This window comes from Camelus dromedarius, chromosome X, assembly GCF_036321535.1.
Source record: "Camelus dromedarius isolate mCamDro1 chromosome X, mCamDro1.pat, whole genome shotgun sequence".
NCBI lineage: Eukaryota > Metazoa > Chordata > Mammalia > Artiodactyla > Camelidae > Camelus > Camelus dromedarius.
Window position 1 is genome coordinate 36143984 of NC_087472.1, and position 13927 is coordinate 36157910.

At 36.9% G+C, this 13927-nt stretch overlaps 1 protein-coding gene across 1 annotated transcript in view; it reads right to left on the reverse strand.

The window, feature by feature from the left end:
* AMMECR1 (AMMECR nuclear protein 1) overlaps window positions 1-13927 on the reverse strand; it is a 102767-nt gene that overhangs the window by 14303 nt on the left and 74537 nt on the right. The window contains exon 3 of the mRNA XM_010985018.3: window positions 7564-7678. Within this exon, the coding sequence (XP_010983320.3) occupies window positions 7564-7678 (115 nt within the window). The remainder of the gene's footprint in view (window positions 1-7563; window positions 7679-13927) is intronic.

The following is a 13927-nucleotide window of genomic DNA, read 5'->3' on the forward strand; positions in this document are numbered from 1 at the left end:
ATACCTGGACTAGCTACTAATCACCCCCGTGAACCTTTAAAGAATTAGTTAAGATTTTAAAAAGCATGGCTACTGAAGAGGTGCTTTGAAAAGCTATGAAGCCAAACATGTTTATATATCATTTGCAATGAAAGAAATTCTTCTTACTCTAAGGTTGTGCAGAGAACAAGTGACAGCTTAGAGTGCAATTAAGGGGAAAAAAAACACCCCAGTTCTCTGTAATGATTAATTATAATGAGCATTCCTTAAAAACTGAACATCCTGCAGCTTTCCAAGGAAAGTTCAGGCAACACAGGTGACCTTTAAATAAAAAGCCTGCTTTTCATCAAAAGTTAGAAAAATGCATTCCTACCATTTCTTTAAAGAGAATGAAGAAGGGAGTGAATTTACAGAAAGGAACCTAAAGTTATAAAATTTTCTTAAAATCTAGAGATGTGATTTAGTTTGCTCTTCAAAGGCTAGGGGAAAAAACACCTCTTGCAAATGTTCCCAATATAAAATAATGTTGTTTGCCTGATAGGAAACTAAGAAAAACATTATACAGCTTAGAACTGTACATTGAGTATCCGACTCAGTATGGTTTTACTCAAGTCTACAAAAGAGATTTGTTCCTAAAAAATTACATATGGGTTGAATTTATGTAAATGAATTAATTTTAAAGTCATGAGGAAGACAATAACGAAACCCTATAGTGAGCCTTTCCGCAAAGGAAAATACCTATTTGTAAAGTGAATAATCGCTCCCTACTATATTTGCTGAATTAGGATTTGCAAGTATAATGTTGACTTAAAACAAGGGATGATGCAGTAATAAAATAGAAGCATTTATGGTTTAGAATATTTTCCTTCCTAAAGAGAATTCCTTTGTGAAAAAGAAATCTAGAATGTAAAAAAATTTTTAAATGGACTAAAAAAAACTTTCACTTCGTTGCCTACATTTCAATTGGCAATGGCCATTTGAAAAGTTATAGGGACCACTTGTGACTTCTAAATGGCTAGTAGTGATTCATTCTCTGGAAGAAAAATGAAGCGAGCCATTCATAAGATGGGAGTCACAGCATCACACTCTGTCAGCATCCAGAGAGATCTGAGGAATTATCTAGTCCAACTTTTCCAGATTCCTGGTGAGGAAATGGTGATCCAGAAAGGTCACCGAGCTGGGTAGTGGCAGTTAGGAAGAGAACCCGAGTCCCCTCATGCCTGAAATTCTGTACCCTTTTATATGCATGCTGGAGATATATACACACCGGCAAACTGTACAGGAAAGAGGAGACTAGAATGGAACTTCTAGGGAAAGGGCTGGAAAAGTGTGTGGATTTGGGGGAAGAAACAGGAAGATGCCCCCCCCCCCACCAAACAACACACTGGGAGGAAAGCAGGAAGCAACTGGGGGAAGCCTGAGAATGGACTACAACAGCCCATGTTACTAAGAGTCCCAAGAGCTAATGGACATTTTTACACATTAAATCACCTTCTAGAAGTTACTTTACTTTGCTTGGCTTGCTTCCTCACTAGGCTTCTGATACACTGACTTGTTGATTCACAGCAAATTCTTTTTAGATGGCCAGGAAGCATGAAGCATTCCTTTCCCAGTGTTCCGCGGCACTTGAAAAAACATTCAAAGTAGAGCTTGAGGACAAAGACTAAATTATCATAACGACAGTGACATCTTACACAAAAATCTCAAGGTCCCTGAGAAAACACTGTGAAAAGCGTTTTCCTAGATATATGACGCCTACATGTATATTTTTTAAAGGCAGAAATCTTAAGTTAGAAGAGAAGCAAAACAGAGTGTTTATCATAACTGTGAAAAAAATAACCCAGGGTTGGGGGCTGACAGAACATATACCACCAGAAGTCATTTCACTTGGTGACTCTGTGAGTCATGCTAATCATCTGTGTGTGAAAGGGAACAACTGTTTTCAGTGGAACATTAAGAGGAGCTAGAAAAATGTAAACCTTTAGATGGGGAGAGAGGGCGAAACGGAGAACGTGAACTTCTAAAATACATGAGAGATAATGATGGCAGCCAATTTATTCATCTCATCTGTTTACTCTGATGAATGCTGTTATAATAGCATCCTATTATTAACTGCAACCGAACACGTTAAAAATGGAGCTGTGATCACTCAGAGGTGTGCTCTGGAGGTTGCTTTCCAAGTGAAGTGCAGCTCTCTGAGTACCAGGAGTCCAGCAAGCTCACAAATAATGACAGATGCTTCAGTACTTCAGGGACAGAGGGAGACTAGGGGCTTGGGGTCTAGCTCTATAGTCTGGGGACAGATTTTTGGCATCACATAAGAATCATGCTGACCAGCCTCACCGTGGGTTGATTCCATGTAAGTGTTGGGTGCTAAAAAGGAATAGTCTGTCTTATTAGGACCACAAGTGTCAGCTGTATATACCGATGAGGTGTCAGTGATTTAGGGAGCTAGATAGAGCAAAAAGTGCCTTACAGTTTGTAAAAATGTCATTAATCTATTGAAATATGATCTAAAGGTCTACTTTAGAATACAGAAAACATTTCTCCTTGTGCCTTCAAAATGATCTTATCTCTAAAGCACAGAAATAAAGATGCCTGACTACAATTTATAAAATATTTTGACATCTGTCAGCAAATTGCTACATTCGTTCCCCAACAAGATCACGGGTAACATACTTGCTATACAAGTTCTTCCAGAAATAAAAAGCTTATTTATATTGTCCTGAAAATGAGCAGCCAGTAGATGACACCCTAGAATCACCCCTTGAGTCAAACGCCAGGTATTGTAATGTCATTGGTTTTCTATCCTTTCAGATCTTTAAAAGGAAATGTGGCTCCCAAATAGTGGAACCATACAAGTGCTAGGCTACATATCATTTTAGAGGACTCCAACATGCCGTGCGAGCTTTTCTCTCTTTCTAAAGTGCAGTGTTGGTCAGTCATCCTGCCATTCAGAATTAAGAGAATGCTGTCAGTTGAAGAACACAGAGCAACAGTGACATGTTTCTGTCTTCAAACACAAGGCAGATCACTTTGGATTTCTCCTGAGAGGAGCAATTTCCCTCTTTTAACAACCATTTTAGCCTTGCAGGTAGATGTTTCAACTTATCAGTTAATGAACTTTCCCCCCAAATCATTCACTCTTCATTCTTTTCACAGCTACCAGGGCAACACATAGATCACGATGTGGGAAATGATCAGCAGTTCTCAGAAGGGTGGGACCACTGTTCCAGTCTGTCTTTACAGCCTTTTGTGGATGGTTTTGTTGTTTCTAATCACTACTCAGAGCCCTTGAGAGGCTACCTATAGACACTTATTTTAAATGTATAAACACTATTTTGAGGAACTATAACAGAAGGAAGCATTACTGATCATTCTGTCAATTCAGCATTGACTTGAAATGAATTACACCCACTTGTGAAACCATTTATCAGTCTTTGCATTATCAAACAGAAGCATTCTAGCCTCTAAAACAAGGTCTGTTGTAAATCCTACTTTCCTACTAACTTCCATTATAAAATTAGAGACATGTTACCAAAAGAGAGGTCCCAAACAGGCTGAGTTAAAAGCTTTGGATGAAGAAGAAAGTAACTGCCAGCCCTGCGGCAGTTCACTTTTTTCCTGATTATTTGAAAATTAGGTGTCTGTTACCACTGGTCACATCCCTCATCCTCATGACCACAGGGATGTCTTTCTTGTTACTGAAGTTACCTAACTCTTCCCTTGGGGACTTCTAGACTTCTCCCTCTCCCTGCTTTGATCTGGGCATTTTTGTCCCTTTAATTAGGAATTCTACTGCAGTAACACACTTCACCAGTGGGGGTCAATTCTCAAACTGTACTTCGGCCAGAAAGCTCTATGATAGAGCCTTCTGCTTATATAAAACATACTCATTACCGATCCCCGACTTAAAAATTCTCTGTTGAAATTCTGTAATCATCTGTTCCCCCTCTGGCATAAACATATATAACACTATGCATTTCAGGTTAAGATGAGATACTTTATGGTGTATAGGATATTTCATTCTTGGAAGAAAAGCTGTACCTATTTGACTGAAATTTATCAAAGTGAAACATACATCTTCATAATATAGACTGAATTCTCATAAAGGAAATCCACAATATAAATAATTAACTTATATACAAAGATAAACCATAAACAGACTTCCCCATAATGCTTTTTAATAGTCACTGTATATTCAATATGATCTCAGTTACATAAACAAATATGTGGTTTTATTGAGACAAAGACACAGAAAAAGAATTAAGTATTCCAAAATGTTAACAGTGGTCATCTCAGAATGGTATAATTACAAATGGCTTGCATTTCTTTCTTTATGTTTTGAATTTTTAAAGTTTTATTCTTCGATAATTTAGGATTACTATACTATTACGGACAGTAGGTTTGAATATATAACATGCACATGTATATATGCCTTTTATTGTGGTAAAATACATATAACATAAAATTTACCATTTTAACCGCGTTAAAGTGTACAGTTCAGTGACATTAAGTACATTCACAATGTTATACAACCGTCACTACTATCCAGTTCCAGAACATTTTCATCACCCCCAATGGAAATCCTGTAGCCATTAAGCAGACCCATTCACCCCTTCCCCTGCAACCCCTGGCAACCACTAATCTGCTGTCTATCTTTATGGATTTGCCCATTCTGGATATTTCATATGAATAGAATCATCCAGTATGTGGCCTTTGAGTCTGGCTCTTTTCATTTAGCATAATGTTTTCAAGGCTCATTCCTGTTGTAGCATGTATCAGTACTTAATTTCTTTTTATGGCTGAATAATATTCCATTGTATGGCTGTAATGCATTTTGTCATCCACTCATCTGTTGATGGACATTTGGGTTGTTTCCACCTTTTGGCTATTGTGAAAATAGTAGCTGTATGAACGTTCATGTACAAGTTTTTGTTTCAACATCTATTTTCATTTCTTTGGGGTAAATAACTCAGGAGTGGAATTTTATTGCCATATACTTTTTTTAAAATGCCTTTAATTCTACTTTGGCATTCTGTGTTTAAAGTAGCAATGCTTTTTCAGAATTATTAAGAAAAATCCTTATATATCATTCCCACAATAATATCATTCCATTTTCAATCACTGATTATGGTACATTTTCTTAAAAAGGGCCAAATCATATTCTTCTACTTAAAAATGTAACTTTCACCCTTACTCTTTGGGAACAAATTTCTCTTATGCACAAAGTATTTAGCATAAGAGAAATTAACTGAAAAGGACAGTCTTTCCCTTTTAGCGCAGCCATTCATTCTAGCAGTACCTAAATCACTTTCAAATGCTTATATATTAAAAGCACAAAAATATATGTGTGTATGTTTTTTGTTGTTGTTGCTTAATGTAAAAGCATCACTAAATAGATACCAATGTTTAAGCCTTAAGGAATGTATTAAATATACAATACCAAGTAGAATCAATATAGAATCTTCTAGAAATTATAACTGGCAGATGGTGGGTGACCAGAGATGATAAATGCTCCCTGAAAGAGTACACAGTACCAATTCTTAAATGCTTCACCTCCCACCCTCCCAACAGAAAGATGATACATCTCATGAACATAAAAGCCCAGTAATACTAAGGTTCATTTTAGCTGTAGACAGTGCCTGGTATGGGCTAAAGAAGAGGATGGTGTACTCTGTGCCACCCACCCCCTGCCCCCCCCCAGAACTGTACTCCAACTGTGGCTGCAAGTAAGGGCAGAAGTGTTTTTATAGCTCAGTCATCCCCTAGATCTCGGGCTTTTCCCACTATTATCACTCCCATCCCCACCACCACACACACACACACAGAGCACCCTCCAATTCAGAAAGCAGAAATAAAACTCTAGCTAGAGAATAGGAAGCAGTGGCCTTAAAACAGTCAAAGAACCACCTGAACTGTAATACTTGCTAATGAGTAAGGGATATGATTTGGGATCGTTTAAAAATTAAGTACTGGGAATATTTCTATAATATCGGTAGACTTCTCTTTAAGAAAAATTCAAATAGGAGCAATAAAACTTACAGAAAACAATCAATTAGGAAATTTTTAATTCTATAAAAGGTTTTACACATTCCAACTCTGCCAGGATCAACACTACCAACTAATTTTATTTTCTCCTTTAGAAAAAAAACTTAAGATGCTTTCATATTCTGATAATGCTCCAAAAAACCCTACCACAAAACCCAGAAAGGAACTCTTTCATCCTACTCTCTGCAGAATTTTTTAAATAGCTCTGGCATAACAACAATATTTATATCACAGAGATTTTTTTCAATGAAGATTAAGAACATTATAAATGTCTTATTCTGTATGTGGAAAAACTGAATTGCAGTGGAGTAAGTTGTCCAAAGTCTCACAAGGAATCGGGGAGGGGGGCAAAAATAAAATTAACTGCCAAGAAAGTGGTCTGTCCACAAATCAAAATATCTCAGTTACTGTGGGGGTAGTCATTCTAAAAAGGCAGTAGAATTAAACATATTGTATCTTTAAGAAAAAATATTTTTGCGGGGAGGTCATTAGGTTTACTTACTTATTTGTTTTTAGAGGAGATACTGGGGATTGAACCCAGGACCTTGTGTATGCTAAGCATGTGCTCTACCACTGAGCTATACTCTCCCCTTAAACATGTTGTATCTTGATACAGTCATGTCATAAATGAGTGTGGGTATGAACAAGAATGCTCTGTATGTCACTGAATTCCCATTGTTTCATTCTTACAGCACTCATCTCTTTGTGCCTGTGTATACTTCTTTTCTCTGCTATTAGACTATAAGAGGTTTATGGCAGGGAACAAATCTTAGCACTTTTGTACATGTAGCACATGCCTCAAATACACTAAGCATTAAGATGGGTATGTTTCCGTGTAACATGCCATAGACATACATTCAACTAACTCCACCCAACCAGCAAAACAAATCATGGTGAGAACCTCTGAACTTCCTTAACAACCCGACCCCACATACTAAAGAAGAATAAAAATATGATCAATATAGGCTATTCGGATAATGGCAATGCACAGAGTACCCTAGATATCCCCTTATTTGTTAGTGTGTGTAAATGCATAGATTAAGGTAGCCCAGAAGGAAGCAGCATGATTTAACTCTAGTTAACCAACACCCTGTTATTATCCATGAGCGGATTTCCTCAACAGGTGTATCATCCTAACTCTTTTGCTCCTTGTTTCTGTGATGTATCCTCTGACCACCAAACTGCTTTGGTGGCAGTCACACCAGAGTGCACTGGAATGGAAATAAGAGGAGAAATAAATTCCAATCAGTCCTGCCTACTACTTATTAACAGCTTTTATGAGGTGCTGTGGCAAAATAATAGGATAAAAATGAAGAGCAAATTCAGTCTGGGGATAAAACAACACAGGGCACTTTGCCTTAAAAAAAAAAACTTCTTTGCTCATAACTCATCGATCTGCTGTGAACTTTATCTTTGTTACTCTCTATCTCCTACAATAGAGAATGGGCTGAAAAAGCTATTTTCTGGGCCTAATTTTTAATAATTACTCAGGAGTTACCTTCATTTTTCTTTAAAAATTCTCTATAATCTTACCTCCCAGTCCAAATAATCACAGACATCTTCGAAGTTAGTGAGCAGAGACACTGAGCAGAACAGCCGCGGCAGCTCATCCCTTGTCATTGGGGGAAAACGGCTATCTTTAAGGGCACTGTTGAAAACAAAGCAAATATTAAAGCAATCACTAGATATGGGAGTTCCTAGTTTCAAATGCCGGCAATCATTTGAGAAAAAAGGTAAGAGATTAAAAAACAAATCAGTAAAGTACCAACATCTTCAAGTATACTCAAAGGCCTCAAAGATTTTAGAAGTCGTTATTTTTGTTCATTCAATAGATGGTGTTTACTCGCCAATCCTGTGACCAATTCAGTTGTAAAGAGTGAATGATCAATTACATTTCCTGTACAGTCATTTCCTGGTGTACTTCCCTGTTATTTGCAGAGTCTAAGAATGCTTTATTTTACTTTTGAGGAGAATAAAAATCAGAGTAGTGGAAACTTGTGGGAAGACTTCTGCATCTAGCACTGGTGAAAAAAAATATACATATATATATTTTATGTTGTAAAAAAAGTTCAAACTAGGTTGGCTGGTTACCATAGAACTTCACTTAAAGAGTTCAAAAAAAGATAAAAAAATTTATTTTCTTCAAGCAAAAGAAATCAAAGAAAATGAAAATAATCATGTAAATTACAAACTAAAAATACTTACAAGGATTTCAGGCCCCCTATATAGGATAATTCAAGATATAACTCAAAAATTGTGAAATTACAGGAAATAGGGCTAATCTAGGAAATAAAATTATGATTAGGAGACCAGTAATCACATCAATGGATTTCTGAGTACATCAACTCTGATTGGATCTTGTAATCAAGGTAGTGTACCACAGTGCCAAACTCTAGAAAAACCCCACTGTAAAGGACAAAAAATGTTGGAAGATCATAATTCTTCCTGCAATAGTAGAATGGACAAAAAGTGCAAAGACAGACAGACAGACAGACAGAGACAGACAGACAGACACACACACACACACACACACACAGGCAGCACTGTGTGTTCCTTGTACTTTTAAAAGAAACCACTTCCTGGTCAAGGAAACAAACACATCTCTGACTGCACACTGTATTAATGGCACTGTTGGCATTTATGCTGTCGATCTTCAAATGTCCTGTACAGCAGAGCCAGGCTTAGAAAATGTTTTCACAGATTAATCCTTAGAGGTTACAAATTTAGAGCCTACAAACTGCTTGGGTCAGAACAAAGTTCTATGACCTTTGGAAATAATTTAATTCCTTTTTCAGTGACTTCCTCATTGCTGGATTTTCTTTTTCATGTTTCCATCTCTTCCTTTGCATTCAGAAACTCACTCACTGTATTATACAAACATACTTCTATGTTTGTAAGTGTTTTCAATGCATTTTGGTGTTCGTTTTATCCTGCTCTACAGAGGAAAAGGCTTACAGAAAGATAGAGATGTTATATATAAAGTATACATGTTTTTCCCCATTCAGGGAGCTAAGACTAACGAGAAAATCAGGAAATCTGTGATAATTCATACTCTGAGAACAGCATTTCACTAATTTATAATTCAACAACACAAATTTCCTACAGTTTGGCTTCTTTTATTTTCCAACTGGCAAATAAAGTTTTAAAAAATATTTTCAAGTTCTCATTCAAAGCCAAGATAAAGACATTTATGGTATGTGTATAACGCCCCCACCAGCCCCCAACACATACACACAGGAGAGAAGATCTAAAACACAGACCAGAAGAATCTCATGCATAAAAATCCAAAGGCCAATCACACTCAGCTTCCCTTGTAAAAAGAAAAAAAAAAAAAAAGAGGGTAAAAAAAGCCTTATACATTAGAATGACATAAAATATATTTTTTTAGGATTACAGATTTTTTATTGTGGTAAAATATATATAACATAAAATTCACCATTTTAACCATTTTTAAATGTACATCTCTGTGGGATTACATACATTCACATTGTTGTGCAAGCATCACCACCATCCATCTCCAGAACTTTTTTCATCTTGCCCCACTGAAACACGGTACCCATTAAACACCAATGCCCCATTCCTCTCTCCTCCCAGCCCCTGGCACAAATGTAATTTGACACTTTTATAATTTCAAATAATTATAGTAATATAGTCGCTAATGTTTTTGATATGTAATAGCTTTATTGACATATAATTCACATACCATAAAATTCACCATCTTAATGTATACAGTTCAGTGTTTTAGTATATTCAGAGTTGTACAATCATTACCACCATCCAGTTTTAAAACTGTTCATCACACCAAAAAGAAACCCCATACCTGTTAGGAGTCTGTCCCTACTCTCCCCTCCCCCCTGCTCTTGGCAAGTGCTAATCTACTTTCTGTCTCTACGGATTTGCCTGTTCTGGACATTTTATATAAGTAGAATCATACAACATTTGGCCATTTGCTTCTGGCTTCTTTCACTTAGCATAATGTTTTAAGGTTTTCATCCACATTGTAGCATGCATCAGTACATCACCCTTTTTAAAATTGATTTTCTTCTAGTTGATAAATTTGACATGTTACATTTTGAAAAAGTATGTCACTCTTTTAATTGCCCAATAATACTCGATTGTATGGATATATCACATTTTGTTATCCATTTATCTGCTGATGGACATTTGGGTTATTTCTACTTTCTGGCTACTATGAATAATGCTTTCTGGGGGGGCATAATGTTTCCATTTCTCTTGGGTAGATATCTAGGAGTGGAACTACTGGGTCATGTGATAATTCTATGTTTAACTTTCTGAGGAACCAACAAACAGTTTCCCATAGTGGCTGTACCCATTCTACATTCCCAACAGCAACGTATGAGGGTTCCAATTTCCCCACATCCTTACCAACACTTGTTATTGACTGCCTTTTTAATTATAGTGCTAGACCTCCTTTAATGAAGAGTTTTTGGTGTCTAGCTCTAGCTGTTACATTAAAACAATACACATGCTACAGTTAATTTCTCAACATTTTGAGGCAAGTTATTATTTTGTTTACTTTTTCCTACTAGCAAACCAATGAAAGGTACATTTTAGCTCAGTGCAATTCCAACTATTTCAAATCAATGAAAATTTCAAGTACCCAGAATGAAACTGAGGAACAGGCTAGCAAGCTTTCCTGTTTGCCTGTTGCTCAATCATTTGGGGCTTAAAAAAAAAAAGAATGTTTAGTACGTGGGAGAATGCTAGCATAGCTAATAAGATAAAGTGACAAACATGTCTCATCATACCAAGGCTCAAATGTATTAACTTCAAAACTCTGAGATAGATACGTTAATCATGATGGAAACAGTCTGATTTTACAGAAAGTCATTTAAACAAGACTTAATTCTTGCATTTTTCATCAACTCTAAGTAACTTTTCATGAGCATAGACAGACTCCAAAAGGCAGGAAGCACTCACTATCTTTAAATACAAATTCCTAGGGAAAAGGACTAGCAATGAAAGCCCAGCAAGGATTTAAGGGATTATTTTAAAAGATGAAAAATGCGGCTGGAGACTGACCTCAGAGTTGCTAGGCTGGTGTGGATGGCTGATAAACAAGACGATTCAGCCCTCAGCCCCACTCTCTTTAGTATATAGAATATGTGATGTGGGAACTCAGCCTCTAGAGAGAATGCTGTCCAGAGTCAGGCAGTGACTTACTCAAGGTGACCCAGCTACTTAGTGACACAGGTGGGGATACGACCCAGATTCTCTGACTCAAGTCCACAATTCTTTCTAGGATCCAAGCCTTTGTTGCCAACTTTGTCTGGATTATGATTTTTTTTAATTTTAAAATTAAATGCTTGCCTTACTAGGCAACTCTGACCTCATACCTGCAGTGCCTCTGCCTAAAGTAGGTAAATAATAATGTAATAGCGTTCATTAGTAGCCAAGGGGTAAATATAGCTAGACTTCCTGTCTACTGGAAATCTGCAGGAGCAAAAAGGATTTTAAAATATTAGTATTGTCCACGGAGAGCATTTTATACCAAAGTAGTGTCTGCCAATTTAAATTTGGGCAGTCTAAGGAACTGACAAACAAAGAGATCTTGTAGTAAATTCAGATGAAGTTCCCTTTGCTACAATAGGAAGCCATTTTCTAATGTTTAAATACTGTTAGGGAAAAAAAAAACATTTATGTACAAAAATCTGCCGGCTGCTCCATCGCCCATATGATGGATGGCCAAGGTTTAAACAACAGCTTAATTCACATAACAAATTCAAATATATTCATTTCAAACTGGCATCTTCCCAAGAATATATTTCACCTAATTGAGAAGCAGCATTAACATCTGTTAAAGTTAATATCTAATGTTAAATACTACCTTAATGAAAATGAACATTAAAAAAAAGAATTAGGAGTTTAGCTATCAGAGAATCAAAGGGAACAGGACCTGGAAATTATGAGGGGAAAAAGACAGCAGAAAAGAGACAAAACCTTAGAAATTACAAGGCTCATCATAAACAATATAGCATTCAAAAGAAATGACTTAAGTGAATCTAGCTAGCCAGCCACTGACTCACTCATTCATTCATTTCTTCACTTTCTAAAACACTGATGACCTTAGTCAGTTAACCAGTGGAAAGTTACCAAATTGAGAAGGGCTTCATATTACAGGCAATCATTTTTCAGGACAAGGAAGTAGTTAAAACCAAAATTGAAAATCCCTAGGTGGATAGGTGAAGAAAAGCAAATCAAGCATATATTAGTCAAAAAAAATTTTTTTTAAGTTTTTTTCACAAGGGGTTTCAATCATCTGGAAATTCTGCCATTCCTCATCAGAGCTTCTAGAACAGGATGCACATGTGGCATGTCTGAACTCCAGGAACTTGGAATACTAGAATCCAACCCCAAATCTGAAAAATTATCCCCATCCTCTCTTTCACATTAAGTAGCCATTTTAGGTTCCCATTATTAAAAAAAAAATAGACACAAAACATAATGCAAAAGAGAAAGTAGGAAGGAGGAAAAGAATAAGAAAAAGGGAATATATACAAAGAAATAAAGATGGAGAGGAAGAGAAAATGAAAAGCAGGAAAAGGAACTGGGAAGCAAAGAAAGTAAAAAAAAAAAATAGAGACAGAGGGGCAAAGACAGGAAGCAATGAAGGAAGGGTGGAAGGGTAGGGGATGAGGGAGATGAAGGGTGATGGGCGCTGTAGGTCTTCATACATATATGGCTCCTATCCTATAGGATTCACTTAGGCTTTAGTGTTTATCACCTACTGCCTTCCGATTAGCTTAAAGTTCTTGACTTGCCCCATTCTCGAATTCCTAAAAGTCTCTGTTCTCTAAGATAGCCACAGATGCCCACCAGGAGGGAAAAATACTCTCTGGGCTGCATGCTGTGATGACCAGAGCAATACTGTCGAGAATCTGCATCCCAGCCACAAATTCCTCACCTCTGAATTAGGAGACGAGGTTGTGAATTTGACTGAGCGGAGCAGAGCTACAACTGGAAAATACCAGATCCACGAAGAAACAGGTGGCTCGATGTTTAGTGGATACGCCAGGTACTCCTCCTCTCTCTCCATGCAAGGTCCACACAGTGCTCTCCCTGCAGAGTTGCTGGATTTCCTCTCTACTGTTTTTGGAAATGAACTACTAGAAACTGGTTTGGGTTTCAGTTATTTTTCTGATGAACATCTTTTAAGGTATATTCTACCAGAGTATAAATAACATAATTTGACTTTCTCTTTATGACACAAGTTCATCTTTAAGACTCAACATGACTTGGGGTCATTCATTGCTATACAGTATTAGAACAGTGCTCTCAATAGCCTTGGCAAAAAAAAAAAATCAGTGGGTATGGAAAATGGATTACAACATGACCACCAATAAGCTTCATCTTGGGAAATTTGAAAATGTGAGGCTGTCTCTACCTTTAAGAAAATGTAACACAAAAATAACCTCCCATAGACTTGCAGAGTGCCCCGGGATCTCATCCCTGTGTTCTCTAAGTTAGGACACTATAAAACTGAACTACCTCTCAAATTGAATTAAATGGCCACCTTTCCAGGTTCTGGTGTTTTTGAGGAGCTTTCATTTCAGTTTCTTTCATTTTCAAAATATTTACTGAGCACCTGCTATTTGCCTTTTACTATGTGAAGAGCCACGGAGGATATAAGAATAGTAGATTACAAAACAACATGTGAATATGCGTAAAAGACTTTGATAGGAATGCTGAGAGGAATGGTCAGATGAGGTTGGCATCTTTTCTGGAAAGATCTGTTTTACACTCTCTGCTGCTGGTTTACTGGTTACTAAGTGACCCAGAATTGCAGGTACATTTACAGAAATAAAATGTATACACATTTTTTTTCCCTAGTAATAAATCTACTACCTCAAGTGAGGTGCTTCTTCATCAAGAATTT